The following is a 25594-nucleotide window of genomic DNA, read 5'->3' on the forward strand; positions in this document are numbered from 1 at the left end:
TGTGTTTATCAATAGCCAGAAAACATGTAACTTCTTACTAATTCAAGGAATAAGGTTTAAAAGATCATTTTCAAGCATACTTATATATGTCAGTAACTAAAATAATGTGAAATATTCATGGAGGTCCAATAAGTGGTGCTTAGCCTTTAAGACAAGGTTTTGGCTTCACAAAATATTAAGACTTTTGACTACTATTTTTACTTATTACTGCTATTTTACCATTCAGGAGATTCATATTTCATGTTTCCAATCCTATATTTGCCTTGCTTAACAAACTGCAGTGTGTAATCTCTCACTCGCAACGTGAAAAATGCAAACCCCTAACTACTGGACGTAGCAATAAAAAGCACTGAAACGGTTTCCATTTCTGCAGAAAAAGTGCCATGGTTAAAATTTAATTAAGGACTTTCCCACAAAACAGGCTTATTTGTTTCTACATGCTATGAATTCTTTTTCTGACAGTTCAGTGACATTGTGCTAACTTAACGTACGTACATACACATAATATAGTAAGAAAAAACACTCCATTTGATGTAAAGTTAAATCTTCATTAATACATTTAAAAAGTAGATATGACATGCCTTTTGGAAAAAAAAAATACAAAAAGAGTTTCCTTACTTTAAGGATCTTACATGAAGCTGCATGGTGTATTCAGTACAATACTCATTGTACAATAAAAATGGTAAATGTACATTTGAATGAACTGGCACATATAAAATGTCTAAGCCACCCTTATTGTGCATAAAATGCTACAGCTCTGACAATTGTAGAAAATAAGTCTCTGTTGGTGAGGAAGTGCATGCGCTGGTACATTACAGCAACCCCCTAAAATAATTGGAGCCATCTTTTCAGACACAAGTTGAATTTTGCATAAGTCAGAATTGTACAACACAGCATGACTGTGGGGCTGGAATATTTGTAGTAACTGCTACTGTATGTGCAATGTGATAATATACATATAACCATTTCCATACTATATGTAACTGATTCATTACTTTGTTTGTAAAGGTAATTGTGCTTGCAGACCCTTTCAATTAGAAAGAACAATACAAGCTCGTGTCAAAAGAGCAGGATCCTTGGGATCACTTCCCCCCCATCCATTCAGCATTGGTTTCTAAGCCCCTCCTCACCTCCCAATGATTTACAATTATTAGTACAACTTTAACCAATAAAAATTGCAAAGGGTACAGACACTTGCTACTACATATTAAGGAGACTTGGAAAAAGGAGGAGGAGAATATAACAGAAGCCATTACATACAGGTCACTCAGAAGGCCTTATATTTCAGAGAAAAGCAGAGTAACTATAGCTTATAGCTCAGTTATAAGGGTCTTAGAAAACAAATGATACAAATCACCAATGCCTCAGTCAGGACGTCAGGAAATTAACCAGAGAATCAGGGACAAAATTAATGTTATAAGCTGTCCCTGATTCGAATTGGTTCCCAGCCATCCCGACTGAACAGGTCTACCAGCATATTGTCGCAGTCCCCCCCCAAAAAAAAAGCCTCACCAAGGTATTAACTTTACAGGAGAAAAAACCCTCCTTATATTTCAAAAGGAAGTCAATATTAAAATAATTTTGGAGCATTTCTATTGGTCCATTCATGACTCAATTTTTACACAATGTAAATGACAGCTGCTGTGTTGAAATAATGTAATAAACTTAAAAAAAAAAAAAACTGTCTTTGGACAACAACGGAATTACGGAGGCATTAAAATAATAGTTCATAAAAATTGTCTAACGTAGCTAATAAACTAATAATGGGGGGGGGGGGGGATACAAACCAACAAACAAACTTGGCACCACAGGCAACACTACACAACCATCTGCCAATTTTATTTAACTGCCAGTCAGATATTATTCCATTTTTCATCATCAGGGAAAATAATTCAGAAATCATTTGACAAATGACTCAAAATCCGTAAAAACGAAACATACTTTTGTCAACACGTTGCCTTCATGACAGCTTCCATTTTCTTATGTCAAAGCCTTGTTTTAAAGAAATCCAAGAAGAATATCAGAAACCTTTTTTTTTTTTGCAATTTTGTTTTGGTCTGTTTCCATTTCTCAGGTCTAGCTTTCTGAAAGCTCCCCATTAAGCTGCCATTAAGACCCATGGCACTGAATTGTCTCATCACAGTGGGAAGATGGACAGAATGTGTCCATAATGAAAGATAAATGCTTTAAATGATTTATCTCACAGAGACAGCTTTGGTGGTGTATTAAGTCTTGTTTTTTTTATTTAATGTCCTATTACACAAGGATTCTTTTATTTCCAATCTCTTCAAAAATAAGTAATGAAAAATTACAAATTTACATTTTTGACTGGAAATTAAATAAATGAAGGCTGGTCCCTGACTTATGCCTACATAAAATGTGGAACTAAAAAAGGGAAGGATATGTGAAAAATGAATACATCTAACAACCATCATGATGAAAGGTGCACTCAGGTTATTTTCTTTTACACTATAATTAGATATACACATACTAAGGTCGATAACCATAAAACTCACATGGAAAGTTTAAGGACAGAAGGGAAGAAAAAAAAATGACCAGAAGGCAAATAATTCCATTACAAGTCTTTCCATGATACACACATTCATGTTAAGGACCTCTTACTGCATTTAATCCATGAATACCAGCAAACTAGAAGAAACTAGAACTACAGGCAAGAGAAGTTTAATCAACAGAGTCTTGTTGCTGATATGCTAGTGCTACAAACCAAGCGATCACAGGCATCCAACCGTCCTCGTAAATGCTTCTGCAGTTTAGGCAAAAAGATTTGTACACGAACCTTTGTACATGAACCATGCTACATTGGCTCCCATCCTTACATTAAAACACTTTGCCATTTAATACTAAAAACACAATGGCCAATGAACACTGAGTTTAAAAAAATATATATCTATTAAAAAAAAGGCTTGATATGAAAACTCGTGCGACAGAGACAACTCAGAGTAGAAAAATTTAAAAAGTTAATAGTGAGAGTTAGTCTGGATGGAGTTCTTTGAAATTCTAACTTAAATTTTAAAATGTGAGACACATGTAAAAACTAAGTAAATGAGAAAAAAGTTTTTGACACCAAAAACAGAAACAGGAATTATTTTTTTTTTTTCACCATTTTGGAATTTTTCACTGCAATAATATTTATATGAGCTTTTATAAGACAAAAGCTTCAGAACATTTACAACTTCAACCTCTCTTCCCTGGACAAGATTTACTTCTGCACCTTTTGTAAAGAGAATGACCCAATTTTTTTAAATAAACTATTTAAAAAAAAAAACCTATAAAAATATGTTCTTCTTGTCTGAACACATTATTCCTGCAAACAAGTGCACCTATGGAACACTAAAACCCAACCACTGGTCAAATTAAAACAAATACAGAACAGCAACAGCAATGTTGAGGAATATGGAATGAGATTAAACAGAGGGAAACATTTAAAACAAACCCATGAAATAATCTCCATTGATACCCACAAGAAAACATTTTGATTTTACTGGCCGTTACTGTTCAAACTGGTCTAAAGCCAAAGTGTTACAATTCCACTGGAGCACCAAAGAAAACAAGTGATCCTCCTCTTCTCTGCTGTTTCACACATTCTCTTCAAATGGACTGAAATGACTGAAGAAACAGGATCATTCCAACGCACAAAAAGAAGAAACCGCTTAGAATGGTGAGCCTCAGAGGGAGGAGAGCTCTTGGTCTTTGACATGTAAAGCAGTCACATTTATACATCTATTCAACAGAGTTCATTAATTCTATTTTCAAATGTCGCTTCAAAAATCTCGACTTCTTTTTTTTTTTTATATATATGACTGAAGGGATGGACGAAATGTGAATAAACGAACAAAAAATAATTCAACAAGAAACAAGTAATGGTAAAAAAGTTGTTAAAACGGGTTTGTCTGTTTTTCTTTTTTTGTCTTTATTACTTCGTGTCCAGCTGCAGAAGTCCACACTCGTGCCTCAGTCAGGAGGCAGCAGGTCATGAAGACGAAAGCGGTCACGGACGTGTGGGCGCACATCCTCATTCTGGAGATGAGAAATATTATGCAGTCAGAGAGTAGAACCAAGGATACAATTCGTTCTTTTTCAGAACTTTTTATTAATATAAAAAGCGGCTTTGAGAAATATACATACCAACTCTACCAGCTTTTCCAGGAAAGGAACCAGCTTGAGAAGCTCGTTGTCATTCTTGTCCATGAACCAGCTCTCAATTGGTATGCCATTGGACAGCTGTGATTAACAAGCACCATGATAATGTACATAGATTTGAAGATTGAACAGAATATCAACAACTTAAATAAATAATTGTATTATTTTTTTTAAATCACAATTGGTTGGCTCATGGAAAACAAATGACTGATGCTGAAAAATGTGAGTATACAATAGCATTCTCTAGAACTGTTCAAGTAGAATACATTTTTAGTGCAAGTATTTCTCCACTATGAGATAATTTTAACATTTAAAGGGTTGCCTATAGCTTCATTGACAGGAGAGGTGAGCCAAATCACAGGACTGGTTGGGTATTTATGATTTTTATTCAGGAGAGACACTTAGCCCCACACTGTCAATTGGGGATAATTAAGCCAACAACAAAAAAAAAAAAGAATCAAAATTATTAAAGATGAGTAGTAAAATAGAAAAATACATTTTCTTTAAAAAGAAATCTTAATACAGTGGAACCTCTACCTACGAACTTGACCCGTTCCGTGACCCGGTTCGTAAGTGGAAAAGTTCGTTTCTCAAGTCAATTTTCCCCATTTAAAATAATGGAAAAGCAATTAATGTGTTCCAGCCCCACCCCAAAAGTCACCTTTTACACTGATATATGTTTACAAAACTCTCAAATTAGTAAAAAAAAAAAAAATACATGTAGCATTACTAAAAAGAAATATAGTGGTAACAGTAATAAAAAAGAAAGGCAGGTGAATGTGGGGAGACGAAGCGTATATACACCTTAACTCAGCACGAATTTCGATGTCTGCTATTTACACTAATGCTAAATTGCTAAAACTACAATTTGCTAATCTTAAAAGCTCACTCAAGTCTGGGCGCGCTGGGAGACTCGCCTATTGGGGTCAGTGGCCATTTCCAGCCGCCGGGTCAGCAGAGGCTCGGGTTCGTTTCTAGAGTCATGGTTCGTTGGTGGAGGCAAAAAACATTCAAATGCCTGGTTCGTATCTTGGAAAGTTCGTTAGTATAGGCGTTCGTTAGTAGAGGTTCCACTGTATAGACAATACCAATTTCACATGGCCAACAATAGGCTTTTGTCTGTAGAGAGCTTAACTTCACCTGATAAGCAAAGGCTTGTGGTGAGTTGTCAATAATGATGGTCTTTGACAGGTCTCTCCCAAGAATATTCAGATCCTTGATGTAGTTCCCCTGTACACAGACACAGTGTTCGCGAAATAACCTATGCCTAAAAATCAAGGTAAACATTCACACAAAAAAAAAAAAAAAAAAAAAAAAGAAGGGAAAGAAAAAAGATCAGTTGCAACAATGATACCAGGACAAGAATAAATAATGCAAGTAAACCAAAGAGTTGACACCTGAAGACCTACGCAGTGGTGTCGAAACTCCCCTTTGAATCCAAACCTAACCCTACAGTGTAATCAAAGCCAACAGAGCAACCCAGCAACCAGCATGGAAGGCAGCAGGCTGGATTCCATTACAAACCAGCATTCTAAGGGTGAATCCCATTTCACCTAGCCCTATCCCTCTATTATGTCTAAGGGTAGGGTGTGTTCATTATTATTGGGGGAAAGGATAGTGACCAGGCATGGAGCAATATAAAACCCCTTAGAACATTGATTTTTCAGGGGCAAACTTCAAACCAAGGGCTATAGATGCTGACAATATGGTTGTGTAAGCAACCAAATAAAGCCACAATTGTCACTATTTAGTTCTTTAAAACTATGATAACCATTGTCTTAATATAATGTAGTTTCAGTGAACTATGTCCCTTGTTTCAGTTGGTAAAACAACTTCACACACAAGTTTGAAAAGTGTAAATTTACTTTGTTTGTGTGTCATTGTTGATAGTAAACGTGACAGTGTGAACTCGAACCAAACCAGCATTAAATGTAACAAAGTAACATTTTCTTGTTTTCTTGGTCTGGAGCACAACCTTAGAAGGTGGCTTTCCATATAAATAATCTCCTAAGTAATATTGTGCGAACAATGAATCACTTACATACTTCCTGGTTGTTTTAACTGGAAATTGGTCCCTAAATTAAAATAAAAATGTTTGGTATGTATCTCTATAAAACGAGGAATACAACAAACATGAATAAAAAATAAATAAATAAATAAAAAGTACTACTGGGATTGGTGATGGAAATTATATAAAATGTTTCTTTATATTGTGTGTATGCTATAAGAATCTTATCAGCTGGGGGGGATTAAAAAAAAAAAGAAAAAAAAAGAAAAAGGAGACAGAGAGATCCACCAACCGGACTAACTGTTTCTTCGGATCAAGGATATTCAGCAATTTATCTGCGTAAACTTTCTTTGAGGCAGTGAAAAGAATAATCTAAGGACAAAACAAATATAAAGACCAGATGTGAACTTGATATCATAAGAAAAATGTAATGTTAACGTTTATAAAATATGCAGTGAACTGGTGGGACAACACTTACCTCATAAATTTGAGACATGCGTTCAAGAAATTCTCTGAAGAATGGCCTCAACCTTACATAAACCTGAGGGGCCAGATGGAAAGAAGTGAAAAATCGGATATCATTTGCATTTGTATGTTTGAGCCTCCTCTATGAGGAAAAACAAAACAGCAACAACAAAAAGACATATGCAAAATTAGTTTTACAAATCAGTAATGAATTCCATCTGGATCCCACTCCTGCCACTGGAGGTTGACTACAACATTCCAACCTTTATTTTCAAAGTAATGCTTTAGCCCCCTCTTGTGGAGATACTCCAACCACACTCACTGAAAACATGACTGCTGGTTGGGAATGCATCTTACACTTAAATTATTTTGCAGGTAAGGAACCTCATTCCTGGACCTACCTGGTATATTACATCTTGGAAAAGGACAGGAAAAGTCAGTGCTGCATCTTCCAGCTCATTCAAGCTACAGTGAACTAGAGTTTCATCCTGTAAGGAAACAAAAATAGAAGTCCTAATAATAGAGCCAAATGGAAACACAGGCATGCATGATATGGCTCAGATACTGTGCTTAATCCTCATTGTATGTTTATATTTAATTTTCATTTCTGAATTACACTTACAAGGTCTAGGACAAGGGAGAACTCTGGCGTGCTGCGTGTCTTTAAAGGGAGAGCAGGTTTACGAGTTAGCTGCTCCTCAGTCAATGGAGGTACATGCTTGATGAAGAAATATCTAGAGAGCAAATTTATAAATAAATAAAAAAAACTTAATATAATCAAAATAACAGTCAGGAAAAAAAGTGCCAAAACTCAGAACAATGGACAAAAACAATGCTGACAAAGTAAAGCTAATGAGAAGAGCATCTGTACTCACGGGTCAAACACCTCCCAATCTTCTTCACATGAGGCATCAATAGGAATGCTGGCAGGGACCTCCACATACCCAGCAGCCGGTGGAGAGCCAGGAGCTAAGACGAGAGAAAACGAATGTGCTTTATTTCATATGAGAAAAAGTAACAAATCATCTTCTAATTCATAGCCATTAAGACCTAACTAGGACTTGAGCAGTAAAATACAGATTAAATTACATTTATTATAGCTGATTTGATGTTAGTCAAATATCTCACTTTAATGATCTATCTATTATTTCAGTAAATAATTTTATTTATTTACTTTTGTTTATTTACTTATTAGAAGTAAATAATTGATTTTTATATCAGACATGCTTTGCTTGCCACTGTTCCACATTAATAGATCTCTTTAGAAAAGCACAGTCAGATCTACCTGTGAGGGGTGGTAGATCAGCATGGGCCACTTCATCTTCCTCGTCGTCTTCCTCTGTTTGCATGAGGTTAGGTGGTAGAAGTCTCATGACTGCAGGGGGCATGGCACTGGGGCACAAGGGAGCACATGTGGCAGTGCTGGTGGGGATTTCCTCAACCTGCTCCATATCCAGCTGCTTTACTATCTCCTCCGCCTCCACGGCCTGGCCGGGTGAGTCTGAACCAGACACAACTAGCAGAGGAACAGAGTAAGGATGTTATATTGTTTGCCCTCAAGAATGATAGAACATGGACAACTATGAAACTAAGGCTAGGCTGCGAGTATCCCTAGGGCTTACGGGCTCACCATTTTTGTTTGCTGGTGAGAAATAGTTGAAGACCGGAGAGAAGATAGTCCCCAACAGAGTGGTGCGGGGAGGGCTGCTCATAGCGTCCTCATCCTCCTCATCAAACTTCCCATTTGGCTTTGCCATCCTACTCGTGTCATGGTTCTTAGCTTCTGCTTTGTGGAGAATGAATGAATGAATGAATCTTGAAAATGAGACTCCTTTAAGGACAACCTGGACTTTTACCATAGGGAAGGGTATTTCAGTGAAATCTAACATTTGTATTTTTAAAACATAAAATTTCACACCACCTAATATTGATAGCGTAGTCATTTTATTTTGCATACCTATTAGCTGAAAAATCCTGTACATTAAAACTGCCGAATAATTAAAGCATCATTTTATATAGTTAACAACTGAATGTCCAACCAAATTACACTTTCAATTATATTTCAACAAGATGTATTAATAATTGTAAATAACAAATAGTTGCTGAAGGTTGGGACTTTATCCGTTAACAGCAAGCAGACCGGTTCTTTATACTTTAGGACGGGACGTTATCCGTAAACAGAATACATGTTCAGCTTTATGAGAATTTTAACCGGTAATCATTCTCTTAATTTTAATGTTTTACCTCACGCAACACTGCCATCCCAAAAGTGTCCCAAATGAGATTTCATCATGTCCCTTGGACTATCTTTACTGCCGCCAGGACATCGGTGTCTGGATCCCTGTGCTGTGTGTGTCACAGCGCTCATCACAGGTCTATTTGGCAGAGTAGCCTCACGTGGGATGTGCAGAGATGCATACGATTAGTCTTGTAATTTCCTGGAGCGCTAAAACTGAACCGTAATGACTAGAAGAGTCACGCCACTTAAAACAAACACTCTGTTCAAAATTAAACAATTCGTAATAGTTTATCCGTTACAGGTCCAGGTTTGGATAGGACAGCGTCTGGGTCCGGACCTGGACCACGATCGGCCTATTTGTGACCTCTCCTTCAGAGTGTCCCAATTCTTTTATTTTCCTCAACAAATGTGCTCATGGGGTCCCCAAGTGTGCTCACTTGACACACCCCTCTCGTAATACAGCATCGGATTATACTTTCGTGCCCCACTGCAAGCCTGTGATGTTCCTCGCAGGAAACCAATAAGGTGCCTTGGAAAACCCTTTAAGTGTAACTACAATTTTTTTATCTTTATTAAGACATGGTTTGTGTTATGCTTTAAAAATGCTGAAGTTAAGGGAAAAGCCCTGTTTATATCACATAGTGATATAAACGTCAGGCAGTTCAGTACATGATCATGGAAAGGCTTATTTTTTTACATAAGATCATGACCTGAACTATGTTTAATTTTAAAATTTCAAAACACATGTTCCTTTACATTTTATCAACCAGGAGCAATTTACCCAATGAAGCAACAGGACATCACCGCTAACCAGTCATTTATGCAGAAATTTGATCGATAAATGGTGTTCTTTATAAATGGAGGTCACAGACTCCTTTAATAAACTAAATGAGCAACTCACTCTCTCTGGTATCCTTTATTTTTTTTATTTATTTATAATTTTTTTTTAATAAAACACTGAAATATTAAGCCCAGTTTGTTACTGTTTTTCGTGTTTAAGCCATACGGATGTAAACACCCGAAGGGCGAAAGTGACCCATTCTGTCCTTAACGCTTCGACTCCTAGAATACTTGAATCCTTGTGCCTCTTTTACTCACCAAACATCAAAGTGCACACTTCCAGGAAGGCCTTAGGGCAAGAATTGGGACAGAGTGATGATCAGCCCTGCAATTTCATCAGCCATGATACTATTTCTGTCCAAATGTTCACTTCTTCAGTTTTTAACTGGAGCTAACAGGCTGACAAGTAATACTAGCTTATATTGCTTCTAACAGCTCAGTGAAAACTACTTGCCTAAATCACCCTTGCATCAAAACAGCTGTCAAGTAATTACAAACAAACAGCTCCAGAAACCACATAAGCAAATCTAACAATGTCAACTAAAAAAATGGACAAAAGCAAGGACAAAGTGTATTTGTGTTAATTTAGGAATGCAGTTTACAGGAAACTAATAGGTACAAATACACGTAAGCTATTTGTTAGCTGCACAGTGCAAAACTAGAGGCAAACTTTAGACTAGTACTTGTTTGCAGTTAGGAGCTTTGTTTTTTTGTTGTTGAACCATCTTTTTAATGGTAAGTAATAGTAAGTAAATAACAGACAGTGAACATGTTTGACTTGTGTGTAAGCACCCTGTCTATGCACTGAGCAGAAGCGGTTAAAGTGGTCTAGTTCTACAGTGCATTTTCACGTCTCACCGCCATTGATGGAGCATGTCCTGCGGACTCGGCCAGCACCTCTTTTGTGAGGGATGGTGCTCTGATCGGTGGAGGTGATGAGATCACAGTTCAGACGACTCCGTTTTGCTGGGTACTCCTGCTCCACCTGAAAAGCACAAAGATGGGCAAGGGTTTATATCTATTTTGCTTTAGTGTGCATTCATTCAAAAATCTCCCAATGTTATTTATATGTGCCAAACATTAACTTAAGTGAATTTGCATCTTCATTCTGTCATTTTATAATTGGATCCAAAGTTGTTGTTCTAAGTTTCCAGTTCCAGCCTTATCTCTTTAGTCATGTTCACAATGTTGGATAGTCAATGTTTTCCTTTGATGCATTAACGCATGTAAGAAACACACATCTGACCTCAGCTGGACAATTCAATAAATACAGCTATGCATTTTTTAAATACAGTTTATGAAACTCAAGATTTAAAACACTAATCCACAAGTAGACATTTGTATTTGATATAAATTGATCTAAAAATAAGAAGGAAATAAAGTGAAGAAATAGTTGAATATTCTTATTATTCTGGCAAGCCCTATTTCTTTTTTTTTATTTTGTTCCTAAGCTTGGAGAACAATTGGCAAGCAGAATTCATCCAGTAGAAGAGGTATACAATGTTAAAGAGCAGGCACTGAATGTCAAGAAACAAGGGATGGATTTTCAAAACCACAAATTACCGTTCTGGTTTAAGAAATATCCCTTTTGAATTTGTAACCTCTGTCTTCTTTGCCACAGCTTCTACAAATATAACACACTCCACTGTTCATTCTCTCTCAATTTTTTTTTTTTTTTTTAAACAAAAGGTGATTTGCTACCCCAAACTCAGCAAGACACACAAACCCTAACTGAATGCTTGACACCATCTTCCAAACATACTTTACAGTAACACTTGATTACATTTTGGACGGCGTGTGGAATATTTAGAGGCTCAAAGCCCTTTTTTCTCCTTAAGAGATAAACAGATGGAACTGAAACAATACTCAAAAGACTGTGAAAGTCCTTGTACTCACACAGCCAGCCACAAACCTGTTTAAACCAACCATACCTAGTGTCATTATGCAAGCAATGTGGAACCATAGCTAAAATTAGACCACTACTACACTCTTTAGAAACGCTGCAGCATAGATACATGCGTTTCTGTGGGAATATGACACCAGGTCCTGACAAACCCTGAATTTACATCTCAGATCCAGACATGGTGCTAAATCAAGACTGATACTGGGGAAGTGGGATGGAAAGGGGAGGAGACAGGCTGGGGTGAACAATGTTCTGGAACAATTTGAAATGAAGCCAGTCCCAGAGAACCAGTACACTACATCATATGCTCCACGACCCTCTTGTTCAGATCAATACTGTACTCTTTAGACTCTTTTGTGTTGGTCAATCAAATGAGTGCTGTCAAAGGAGTCCTTTTTATGTCGACACAAATAGCTTTCAGCTGTAGACATTTTGAATGTTGCAATCTCCTATTGCAATTTCTCAGAACAATTTAGCAATTTAAATTGCTATTTAAATTTAAACTGCTATTATTTTCTAAAATTTGAGGTCTAGGCATGTTTTTATAACAAAGAACACCAAAAAAATCTAGCTTAAAATTTTAAATGCTTAATGTCAAAGTGCCAGAGTGTCATTTAATTTTTGCTATGTACAGAGTACAGTCTTTGGTTGCATTTGTTATACAATAGCTACATGTCCTAATTTAAAATTAGGACATTACATTTTAAAATTGTCCATGTCCAGTTAAAAACACATATCTCTGCGTTTGTGGATTTTTAGTTTACTACATCATTAGAACGCAGCAACTGTCTTTCAAATTGTGTGAAAATGCCATGATGAATGGGCCAAAAGAAATGCTCCAAAAGTACTTGCAATAAAAGCTGGTAACAATGACTTCCATTGACAATTAAACAGCTTTTTTTCTTTTTTTCCTTCTCCTGTAAAGTTACTATTTTGAGATATACATGTTTTTAATTAGACAGCAACAATATAGACAAAGTAATTTACCTATGAACATATAAAAAGGCCATGTTATTTGTGACTGCACAGTATTAAAATTTCTATGGTATCAGAAGAAATGTAAGAGCTGTTGGTTTTTACCTTTAAGGCATCGTTATGGATGAATTTCTTGATGGTGGTCAGAAGGCCCTTTTCTCGGACTGTGCACTCCTCTTCATCAGGATGTCTGCGTTTGGTCCGGCCTGGCCGAGGAGCGTGGGCGGTGTTCGGCCGCTGAGATGCTTTGCGCATTCTCAGCCTCATGTTGTTAACAGTCACATGTAAGACTGAGGAAAGAGAAGAAAAAAAATATACAGTCAGATATTACAGAGAATTCAAGTGAACTATTTTAATGCCATTCAAATTTATTTTGAAATGAGAAAAAAAAAAATAAATGAAATAAAAGCAGGTCCTTTTATTTAAATACATGAGGTGTATTTAAGATTTTAAAACAATGGAATTTTGGTGTTTGAGTAACAAACAAACAAACAAATAAATAAAATAATAATAAATTGAAAATAAGAGATTGACAACTGAAGAAAAAAAATCAATTTACGTTGTTATAACAAAAGGGTGCATGATAATAATAGGGAATTTTTTGGCTGCATACAAAAATTTGACTTCTGATGTTTAAAATCTGATATGCTAATATTTGCAAAGTATCCTATTATTATTCTATTGCTTATTCATCATTATCACATTTAAAAATTTGTATGGGAAAAATGAATTCATTAATTAAAATAAAATATATTGTTGCTGTCTGAATAATAAAAAAAGTAAAAAAAAAAAAAAAAAAAACCTTTACAGGAAAAGGCAAAAACCTTCTTAACATTCAATGGAAGTCAGTGAAAAAAGATTTTATTCCAAGTAATTTTGGAGCATTTCTATTGATCCATTCATCACAAAACATTTACATAGAGTGAAGAAAACCTACCACAAGTAATCTCTGAAAGAAGGCTCCAAAAAACAAGTAGCATGCAGTGATGTCAATGTGTCCTACTTAACCAAATTAAAATAAACAATTAAATTTAAACTTTGACTACTATTTTAATTAAAACTCACAAATGAAAAGTTTCATAAATGTTTGCATTTTCGGAATCCATTACTCAAAATAAACAGATACATTTTGTCCATCCTATGCGTTAAAACTATTTGGGAGCGTCAGCAAAATGAAAAAATAAACAAAAAGGGGGCACAAGGATCAAATCCTGGTCATTCAGTTAAAAGACGGCATAAATTCTATAACAGTGGCTGTCTTTTTACAACGCTGGCTTTAAAACCATCTAATGGAAATAGAATTAAGGTTAGCAATCAAGTGTGATCTAGAGGTAGCAACACCACAAGAACAAAAGAATGCTTGAGCACAGCTTCTCCATATAGGTTATTTTCTCCCCCACACACCCTCTGTCTCTCTCTCTCTCCCTCTCACATACACACACACACAGAATGAATGACTCATACTTTCTTTGATGTATTTCAAGGAGTCATAGTGTTCAGAGCTTGAGAGGACATCACTTCAGCCAAGATGTGTGGCTACAGACATCTGGATGCATTCAAGACACCATTTCCTTTAGCACAATTACAAAAAGACAGCTACATTTGTTAAAGCCTTGCACTCACTATCAGCAATACCCTCACCAGTTCAAGTGCCTGGCCTACAAACAAAAGCTAATATATTTACACCAGTTCAAGGAGTAATGACCCTTCAGGGGTACACTGCCTAATACTGAGGAAAACATCAGTTGTGCCAAAAAGCAAACACTGGACATGGGTTCTCAATCTGTTTCCAACCCTAGTGTGATTCGGTTGAAGAGTAAATGCAAAACAGACCAGCCACATACTGAGCTGTGTTCTCTTCTACTCTAATTTAATGTACAATAATTCAGTTTTAAACACTTGCCAATTTTAAAACACTTACTATACATACAATACAGACATTAAAATTGTGTATTAATGCAGATACTTTTACAAAAGCAGTAATCTGCTGGAAGCTGTGTTACAGTGAATTCACACTTCAAACTGTGTTACTGCCTCATGTTAATGCTCAGTTACTCTTAAGATGTTTGTATCAGACAGACTGAATAAGGCACGCAAGCTAGGTTTCTGTTCATATTATCCCAGTTATTGTCTTGGACTTCACAGATAACACTATTGTCAGTTAGTAAATCCTAGCACCTTTTACTGTATATTAAAAAACTGAAATCCACTGACCATTCCACATGTCACATGATCCACACTGTTCTAATTCCTGTATAGCTAGGAGAAGGTGGCAACATTTTACACTTCAGCAGCACAATAAATATTAAAAATTAATTAATTTCAGCAACAGGTAACCTCGTGTTTATCTGCAGCACTTGATACAGAGGCTCTCCTCATGTGACCTTACTGCCACCTGCACAATACTAAGTAACTGGTAGAGCGGCATGTTTGAGGCAGAGGCTAGGGTCCATGCCTAAAGTGTAAATATTAAACATTTCTTTATTTTATGGTAAAGAACTATATAAAAACAATTTGGGGAAATGTATTACTGAATTTTTAGCCTCTCAGGCCCTTCAAACAGTAGATGTCTGGAGAAATCTTATAAAATGGACAGCAAGTTGCATAGCCATTTACATATGTCTTGAGTTTCTTTTGACAACGTGTGATCAAATTTTGTGTCAAAAGGAAAGGTGTTACGTCTGTCACATTTGGCATTAGACAAAAAAATGGCATATTTCCATGTTCCTGTTTAAAAGCACTGCCAATGAAATTTGTAAACCAAGAGTAAAGCAGCAGAAATATAAGGCTATAAGCTGCTTTTGTCTCTGCTGTGATGATGCAGCTGATTACGGGTGTTTATACACCTGATGTTTGTTTGCTGTGGTTCATATCAAATGTGTACAACTGATAGTATGGTTGTACATTCTCACTAGAAATAATTAGCACCCGAGTTCGGTTGGGTCCTTACCAAAGGCCACCTCCTCTCAAGGGTCTTGGTATTGTTGTTTTGGTCCACATCCGAGTGAGATTACTTTTTTCACCCCTGCCTAAACAAACCGCACCAAGAGTGAATATGAACCAGAGTTCAGTTTAATTTAAGAGTGCAGGTGTGAAAACGTTCTAAAGTTGTCCTTTGCGGCACTCAAGATATTACAGTTGTCTCACACTACAAATGCCATGTAGTCATACCCTGTCAACTCCAAAAGTAGTTAAAGCAACTGTGTTTCATTCTCAGTCTCTGAGACCCATGGAGCACAATTCATAGCAATACATAAAGGCATCTTAATGCCAGTTGCAAACACATAGTTTAAATAGTAAAAGTATAAATTTGGTATCATGTTATAAGACTCCTACTGATGTAAACAGCCATGAAGTTTGTTTTCTCCGCAATTTTTAGATGTGAAGCTCTTCATGAACCTAACTTATTTCTCACCTATTCACAATTAGCAACCTCCAGAAATCTATTTTAAAATTGCTGCTGTTGATTTTTTTGTTTTAAACACTGTTGACATGTTAAATCTTTATTGTAACTGTGACATTCTGATAAATTCCAATAAACTCTATACACCTGAATGAAGGCAGTATAACATCTGCTGCTTCGCTGCATCACAAGAACAACGTTACATGATGGCAGAGATAGGGACATAAACTATATAAAGTATGCAAAACATACACTCTGAGGAAAATAAATATGGTAGAGGTTTGATCTCCTATTTACAGGTACAGTAGGTGGGTTTCCATCCAAAATGTTCACATATGTTATGCCTAATAAAAAAATATCAGCAGATTGCCCTTTTGCGCATTTGCTCTTCAGCAATATTCTAACTTTTCGACCGAGCGTTTTTGCGATATTTGGGTATTTTTTTTTTTTTTTTTTTTTTTTTTAATGTTGGCTTTTTCCATTCAGGTTTTTCATGCGCATTTTCATAATTCGCAAAAACTCAGTGGATGGAAAGCCGCCTAGGTATTCCGTTTACAGTATACAGTAAGTGGGTACTGTTTACAAACAGGGAGCATTCGTAAACTTTCATTATATGACTGTTTATATATCATGCAAGTCTTGAAGATGAAATTGGTCGTATGAAATCAACAAGAAGTTTATAATCTACAATTATTTTAGAAAATGGTACATTTATGTTCCCTAACAAAAAAAAAAAAAAAAACCTACTGATTTTGTACCCTTATACCACCACAATGACAGCAAAAGGCACCACCACAGTGACAGTTTTGAGTGTACAAACCATTTTATGCTGCTGCCAGTGGCTAATATCAGCCCATTAAATGTAACATAAGGATACTGAGATAAGAATTGATTATTTAGAGATGGTAAGGTCTCATGCCATCCATTTTAGAATTAAAGTAGTACACCAGGCAATGTTATATCAGGTTTAGGATATTTTTGGCATTTCAGGTGTTTAAAAATTATAAAGTACAAACATGGTATAAAGCCAGAGTCAATGAAAATGACACTAAATGCAAAATAAAGATATTCCGTAAATTTAAAAAAATGTAAGCTTCTTTCTTTTAAAAGAACAGTTCAAGAAGAAAAAATGGGGGGGGGAAAAGCACTAATGTTTTCCTGATGCTAGAGAAAAATGTCCTTCTTACTTAAGATTGTGCTGTATTCGGAAAAGAGGAAAATGTCTGTAGAGTTCTCTGCTTATGCTCCCCCACTCCAGCACTATTACATAAAATGTGTTCTAACATGTCCAAGACCTGTCCAAGAGCCTGCCAAAGTCAGGCTTCACTGTACCGTCACCTTATCCACAGCTTCCACCAAAAACTAAACACAATCAGGAGCTGAATTTCTGAATGATGTGCAAAAAAGACACAGACAAGCATGAGACACACCTACTCAACCTCAGGAGCTCTCATTCACTGAAAGTAGGCTAGGAACTTCTGAAGTGATAAGTGTCTAAAAACATTTCACATCAAAAGATCCTAGAAACACTGAACTGCCAGGTTTGTGTGGGTTCATGAGTCACAGTCTAAATTTGCAAAAGGAATGTGGAATTGTGTGCCTCAAAATAAATAAATAAAATAAAATACTTACTGGAAATCTGTTTTCATCTAGTGACCTTGAAAATGCAGGAGGTATCTGCTTTTGAATAACTAAAGACTTACTACTCATAAACCAAAAGACGAACGTTTCTGTGGTCTAATAACACTCCAATACTTCAACAGAGAAAAGAAGCAGTCAATAAGGTCCTGAGGACTTTAAAAAAAAAAAACAAAAAAACACAGCTAACAGAAGCTAACAGGCTTTTTTGGCTCCTGAACACCCCGTGTTGCTGAGTGTAATTCACATTTACAGTACTGCCGTGAAATCAAGTCTCACACACATCTCTCTCTCGGTTGCTCACTCACTTAAACATGACCGGCTCTCGGGGCTTTTACTAACACACACACACACTCCCTGTCTGTCAGTCACAGTCACACATACCTCTCTCACCGTGTGATGTTTACATAATTTGTGAACGTCTCGCGGGCCTTCAGCTGATGCTGAGCTGGGGGAATGGGTGGAATCAAATAAAATTATGTTGACAACATGATGAAACCCATATATCACTCATAACACTGGGCCGTGTTATTACAACCATAAAGTGCAACTTTGGTGGTACTCATTATACCCATTATAACCAAAGCACCTGACAGAAACCACTTATTACCAGAACTGATAACGCTAAAAAGTGAGCTAATTGGCTAAAGTTAGCAGGTATTACCACTCACCCTCGTTCATCAGTAACTCTCAAAAACTTGGTTATAACACTGTCCGCAACAAAACTTGGCTTCCACTGAAACAGTGTAACTCTAATCATTTAATCCACACAGCAACAGGAGAAAAGCACTTATTAATAAAATCAATGTATAATGCAAAAAAGTGAGCTAATTCAGTTACAATTAGCAGCTGCAAACACTGGCTCACTGCTAAGTTACTCTCAAAAACCTGAATAGAAAACTTTCATAAGAAAACTTAACACTAACCAACACATGAAAAAACAAACAAACAAATACTTACTAATTTAAATTGTGTCCTCATGTTTGTTTCAGCTCACTCTACTGTGTACATTCAGTCCAGTATTAACCCTTGTATGGCCTCTCTCTTTTTCTCCTCTTTGCTCTATGCCATATAATGTCTGTACCGGGAATACCAAGCTAGATTCTTCTTTTGCTAGGAGATTTGTGTCGTAAATCGTTACGCATTGCTCACAAGAGTCCTCCACCCTGTGATTCAAAAGTTGCTTAGTGCAGTAAACCAGCTGAGGACCTGGCGTAGCAGCCACAGATGCTCTGTTCTCCCTATCAGAGCTCCATGGAACATCACAATCATTTAGAAGCTTTTATATTAAAGTATAAATACTACATACTCTGATACTAACTATGTGAAGCTGCTTTGTGACAATGTCTGTTGTAAAAGGCGCTATATAAATAAAATTGGTTTGATTTGATTTGACAGAGTATTGCAAATTGATTCAGGAAATCTGGAGTAATACCAGTCTATCCAGTCCACCAATGTTGAATGATGGTGACCTTTGAATCCTTCAGATGGCACTGCATAAAAAAGGTCATGCTACAGTGATAAATTTATCCATAGGACCTTGGAAGTAATTCAGAAAATTTGTCACTCAACAAAGTCTGATGCTACATCACGCAATACAACTCAAAACTGTACTACACAAGAAAAAAAAGAAGAAAAATTCTGTCATGTCAGATGGTTCATATGTCAACAGAAAATTTTTCTAAAATTGAAGGTTGTCTTTTCAATGCTAATAATGAAAGGGAACATGGAGCTTATCACTAACGTGCAAATGCCCACACCTCTCATGGTATGGGAGAATTTCCCATTTATGTGGAGGCACTATATATGGTCATTTCAGTAAGACAATGCCAGATCTTATTCAGGACATGCTATATCATCAAGGCTTCATAGTCAGAGTCGTGTACTTGACTGGCCAACAGGCAGTCCATCATAAAGAGTAGAATCAGGCCACACCAACCAAGGTCTGACAAGCAGCTAAATTCTGCATCAGGCCAGAAAGGGCAAAAATTCTACTTGCACAATTGTTACAATTAGTATCCTCATTTCCCAAATAAAAATAATTTCCCAATTGAGTGTAATGTAAAGGAAAGGGGATATAATGGAGTGGTAAAAATTATTTTTTTGAATATATTTCAGGTGTCAAATTCAAAAATATGTTCATATTTATTAATTCATTATCTGTAATGCTTATCCAGTTCAGGGTCGCGGTGGGTCCAGCGCCTACCTGGAATCATTGGGCGCAAGGTAGGAATACACCCTGGAGGGGGTGCCAGTCACAACAGGACAACACACAAAGTCATTCACTCACACAGTCACTATTAAGAACATCTTTTTAGTTGCCAATCCACCAAACGATGTGTGTTTTTGGACCGTGGGATGAAACCGGAGCACCAGGAGGAAACCCACGTGGACACGGGGAGAACACAAACTCTTCACAGACAGCCACCTGGAGTGGGACTCGAACCCACAACCTCCAGGTCCCTGGAGCTGTGTGAGCTGGTTGATATTTAGAAAAATACAATCGCATTTATCGGTGAAAATATTGAAAATATTAAGTTTTAAAAAATTAATTAAAAAAATGAATGAAAGCTTCAAGGGAAATAAATCACAGACAGATTCTTGTTATTATTGCATTTTACAAAATGTCCCTACTTTTCTGCAAATGGGGTTTGGTTTGTTTAAAAAAAACGAAAAAATGTACATCAGTGTATTGTTACACCCCTAATAAATGTCCATCATTAAATCAGCCTGCACAGCTCAAATAATGCTTCAGGCTAGGGCAGAGAAATTGGCTTGTCTTCAAAAACAGCAAAAAAACAAAATCATAGCAGTGTAATTTTTCTACAAATGGTTTAGAGAAGTAAACAAAGGTCATGTCCTGTGGTGTATTAAAAAATGTATAAGGCTTTTGACTAAAACAGAGTATCGTGTTTCAGTAAATGACAGTTCAGTTGTTCTCTTAGGACAGAGAGTATATTTCAGGGAAATTCTACAACAAAAGAAAGATTCACAAAGGTATGAACTGCTGAGTAAACCATGAACTTATTTCATGATTATTGATCAGGACTGAATTTCCTGAAAATCTGACTTGTAGCAGAAGCACTACAGTTATAAAGTTTTTTGTTTTTTTAAATGCCCAATCGCACAACCACCCACACAATATTCAGAAAGCCATTACATCCTGTTTCCACAACAACCAGTGACTTAAATAGCACTGGTTATTGGCAGGTACTTCATGATATGAACCACATTATAGGCTTTGCAATGTGATGCACATATGTTCATACTGTTATTTGAAAAAAATGTTTTAGCTCAAAATATCATAGCTCATATCACTAGATATTTATCAATGGTGATGAATTAGATTCAATCCAATAATAATTTAGACTTCATTGAAACTGTATGTTTTGTTTTAATGGGCATTAAACCTAGACTGATATATACAGCTGAAAAAAACAGAATGAGTATTTTCCAGTGGGAGGGAAAAAAATCGTTCTGAACCTGACTCAACCCATGTGATCATGTTCTGACTTGGAGAACTAGTTCTCTCTGAAAATGACCTGAAATGGACCATTACAATCCAAAATACAGAATGAAACATGACATTGTTTAATGACAGTAGAAGCTAAATTACCATGCAGAAACAACAATAACTATCATTAAATCACAGATAACTAAAATACAAAATATAGAATAAAATCAGCTATCTAAAATGAATATAAATTCTACCACAACACTCTTAATCATCACACAGTGCTGTTGAACTGCACTGTTCTTAGTGTGCAGTATGATGTTAACTTGTCCTAAACCTGAACATCTAATCCAGACATCCTCTGTAGTTTTTCACCTTAATGTCCACAATGTTATCAATCATAAAAAACCACAAGAAAACTAAACATTTTATTGTAGAAGAGGGGGGTGGCTCACCTCACAACATATATCATGGAACTATAAATATTAACTGATTAGGCTAATGTATGCTTGTTTTTTACCCATACATGTTTTAGACCAATCATTCACGTGTGAATATTTAAAACATAAGGAGAGTGTGCTTCGTTTTTAGAGACAAATCAAATAACCAGTATTAAATGTTCCAGGCTTTGTATTAATATTGTCAAGACATTTTTTATTTCGTCATGTTATTACGTCAATTATTTACCACCTGATTTTGTGTGACATAGTGTCAGCACTGACCCATTAAGCCCAACAGCTGCCCCTCACTATTGGCCCAACAGCAACCAGAGGGTCCTTATGCCTCTGTGCAGAGGTTGACAAATCCTGAATTAGTTAGAGAACATATTCTTACATTTCACCTTAATAAATTTAGCATAACACAAAACACAAAGATTGTCAAGATCTATTTTAACGTAAGCCTGTTCTGTTTATCATTTACAAAAAAAAATAAAATAAAATAAATTCTTTCCCATTCTCTCAGCTTCACTGACCATACAGTTCTACAATTACAGACAGGATTCCATTTGTTGCGCTGCATACTTTATTAGCCCCCTTTCACCTTGTTCTACAATGCTCAGGACACTCAGGAGGACCTCCACAGAACAGGTATTATTTGTGTGATGGATTATTCTGAGCTCTGCAGTGACACTAACGTGACCAGTGACAACAGTGGTGCGATAATGTGTGACAGACTGGTACAAGTGGATGAGACAATAGTGCTGCTGGAGTTTTTAAAGCCCTCTATGTCACTACGTGACAAAGAATTGTCCACCAACCAAAAACATCCAGTCGACAGTGTCCTGTGATCAGAGGAGGAGGATAGAGGAGGACCAACACCAAACTGTACTGCAACAGAAGAGTAACTGTCTCCGGCTCTGAATCTACAGGGATGGACCAATATTGTAGGTGTCTAGTAGAGTGGCCAGTGTTTAAAAACTGCTGGGTCTGATGCACTCATACCAGTACAACACGTGCCAACATACAGTGACAAAGTCAGTGTCACTGCAGCACTGAGAATGATCCACCAGCCAAATCATAACAGCTCTGTGGTGATCCCAGAACAGCGAAAACAGGCTGATTAAGCATGCAGAGCCACAAACGGAAAAGAATCAGCTACTGTAGAATTAGAGTGCACCTATGTGATAAGTACATCACAAAATGGTCTGTCTTTGTTTCAGGCCAGGCAATGTTTAAAAACTGTCACACCATCCAGGCTCAGGAGCACTCAAGCTAGACAAGAAACTGAGGAAACCTAACCTGCTAACTCTCAAAATGTGTACAGTTTCATATCAGTTAAATGGCTCCCAGAGCAATAGTGAACGAACTCTGCCACACGAATTTCAGACTCCTGTGTCCGGTCTTAATAAAGACTAACATGTGTATGAATAAATAAAACATCTTTTCTACACGGTCACTTACCATTCTCCCACTAACGGCTTTGCAGCGCTGTCGATGTCCAACTCCTCTCGGCGGGTAAAGATTTAAAGAAGGCCGCACTCGGAGAAAGCGCGGATCGTTTGCGATTAGCCTAAAATGCAGACGGTTTAAAGATGATGTTCGCTATATAGCTGCAGCTGGACGAATTCGAACGAACCATGTCTGTGTCGCTGAGTCCAGTTACCGTTACAGCTTCCAGCACAGCAACGAACCAAATGTTCGCCTGAACCGATTCTTTCCCATGATCCGGTCCAAAAGACTCACATACAAAATAATCACTTGTGGGTGTTTGTATCAATATTTCAGGCACCTAAGAAAACTAGTAATAAGTTATGCTCGTAAAATACCACCTGATAATATTAAAACATTCTCTTTCTGTGCGACTGAATGCAAAAGTCTGCATCTCATCTTTGTTGTTGACTATCTTTAACTTTTTTTTTTTTTTTTTGATTGTCTTTGTAAGCTGTAATTATACAACCATGTTTCCAAATACATTTGGGACTGTGGGGTGCTGACCTCTGTGTTTCACAGCCTCTTCTTTAACAACACTCTTGTAAGCCTTTGAAAACTATAACCAAAAAAACAAAACAAAACAAAACAAAAAAAAACACTATGGCTCTATTTTTAAAATGTGTCAAATATTTTCTCATTAGTGTTTTATACAGGATATCAGGGCTCGACCATTTGGGGTATGCTATGTCATAGTTTTTGTTTCATAATGTATCACGTTTTCAAAGTTTGACAGGTCTGGAGGGCAGGCTGGCTAGTTTAATATTGTAAAACCTGCTGAATGTGGTGTCATTAGCTTGCTGAAATAAGCAGGGCCTTCTCTGAAAAAGAAGAAGACATCTGCATAGCAGCAAATGTTGCTCCAAACCCTTTATATATCGTTCAGCACTGACGGTGCCTTCACACATGCCATGTGCACTAATGCACCTCTATACCAGCAGAGATTCTGAAATCAAGCTAGATGGTCTCTTCTTCTTTAGTGTCACCCATGATTTTTATAATAGGACTTCAAATTTTGATTTATCTGACCACTTTTCCATTTCAACTTGTGTTTATCAAAGATTTTTTCTTTGTTTTATTAGTTTAAACTTGCATTTGTTTAAACTTACAGACAGTGGTTTTGGGAACTGTTTCTGAGCCTATGCAGTGATTTCCACTACAGAAATCTGTCAGTTTTTCAGGCAGTGACACCTGAAGACTCAAAGGTCACAGTCAGAAAATACTGGGGACAAAACTGAAACCCTGCATAAACAGATTTCTTCAAATTCTCTGAATCTTTTAATAGTATTTATCATAGATTAAGACATCCCAAGTTATTTCATGTTGATATATGATGTTCTTGAATCGGTGTACCGTTTGACTGAGCAGGCCTCTGCTCTTTTTATACACAGTGATGTAACTGACCTGTTGCAGTTAGTTGTGAGATGTTCCAACAGGTGTTTTTTAGGATTACACCACTTTACCAGTCAATTTTTTGACCAAGTCCCAACTTTTCTGAAATATGTTGCAGGCACCAAATTAAAAATTTGGCATTTATTTTTAAAAACTTTGAGTATCATTATGTGAATGTTATCATTGTACTATGTTCAATTAAATATAGTATAGAACTGACTGACATACCATTATATTCTGTTTTATTTATATTTTGCCCAGCCGCCCAACTTTCTAAGAAAAGGGGTGCAGTGTGAACTGCGCAAAATTTTATAAGATGGACTAGGAGGACAGGAAACATTTGTCTTGTGAATAAGTGAATAACTGATTTGGAGATTCGGTTCATCGAAAATGACACTTCTAGAGAATCAATTCCGTAAAGTGAATCACTACACAAGCCACATGCCAACAACACACAGAGACTAACTTACTGAGCAGCGCCGAGGGGAAGCTCTATAGCGAGCCGCTCTGATGAAGGACGTGTCCCGGACGCAGTTACAGGGATAGCCGCTTTTTATGGCTCCCTGCGTTTGTTTGTTATCGTTTTCAAATCAGGTCTCCGCCACTCTGCGCTGCACCTCTGGTCGCCATTTCCCGCCTCCTTAACCCACACACTCACCCACACAGGACCCGGATGAAGCAGCGATCCGCGCACGCGCAGATTCCTTCACTGGTGACGAGCATTCAATTTTCAGGGAGTCAGCTCTCTCGGCTCAAAAATAAGAGTCGATTCTACTTTACCTCTCGGCTCTTCGTTCTGTAGGGAGGTCAAAATGACTTTTCTTTATTTACATGTCGTAATATTTAAAACTAGAGGCTGCATAATGTACTTATTTGACGTGTCTGCATTTACAAGAAAAGACGTTCAATGCGATTCGGCTCCCAGAGTTCACAAAAAGGTGCCGACTCAAAGAGCCGATTCATTCGAAAACGACACATCACTAACCCACACCCCCTTGTTTTTATCAGGAAAACAGTAACATCGGTGCAGCGAAAATACTACTTGATTCAAATATACCGCATTTACAAACTCCAGATGTTGAGATGTAAGACACACTCAGACAAGGCACATTTCAGAATAAAATTACATTCTTCTACCAGCGCGATGTTGTTAACGTTAAAGCAGTTTGTCTGTCTCTAAACCAGTTT

General features: G+C 36.9%; 1 protein-coding gene across 2 annotated transcripts; it reads right to left on the reverse strand.

The window, feature by feature from the left end:
- Positions 1–377: 377 nt before the first annotated feature.
- On the reverse strand, positions 378–25077 carry LOC136677118 (CTD small phosphatase-like protein 2-B). Of its 2 annotated transcripts, none has more exons than XM_066654536.1 (13): positions 24877–25077; positions 12697–12881; positions 10572–10698; positions 8265–8417; positions 7920–8150; positions 7510–7603; positions 7257–7368; positions 7036–7122; positions 6648–6710; positions 6462–6541; positions 5302–5428; positions 4147–4242; positions 378–4038 (listed from the first exon to the last, which is right to left on the reverse strand). In XM_066654536.1, exons 2-13 carry the CDS (start codon positions 12856–12858, stop codon positions 3973–3975), a joined length of 1398 nt encoding a protein of 465 aa, XP_066510633.1. In that variant the 5' UTR covers positions 12859–12881; positions 24877–25077; the 3' UTR covers positions 378–3972. The 2 variants fall into 2 exon arrangements, with proteins under 2 accessions (XP_066510633.1, XP_066510634.1); XM_066654537.1 differs by lacking the exon at positions 24877–25077 and adding an exon at positions 22988–23166.
- Positions 25078–25594: the final 517 nt, after the last annotated feature.

Source organism: Hoplias malabaricus, chromosome X2, assembly GCF_029633855.1.
Source record: "Hoplias malabaricus isolate fHopMal1 chromosome X2, fHopMal1.hap1, whole genome shotgun sequence".
Classification (NCBI taxonomy): domain Eukaryota; kingdom Metazoa; phylum Chordata; class Actinopteri; order Characiformes; family Erythrinidae; genus Hoplias; species Hoplias malabaricus.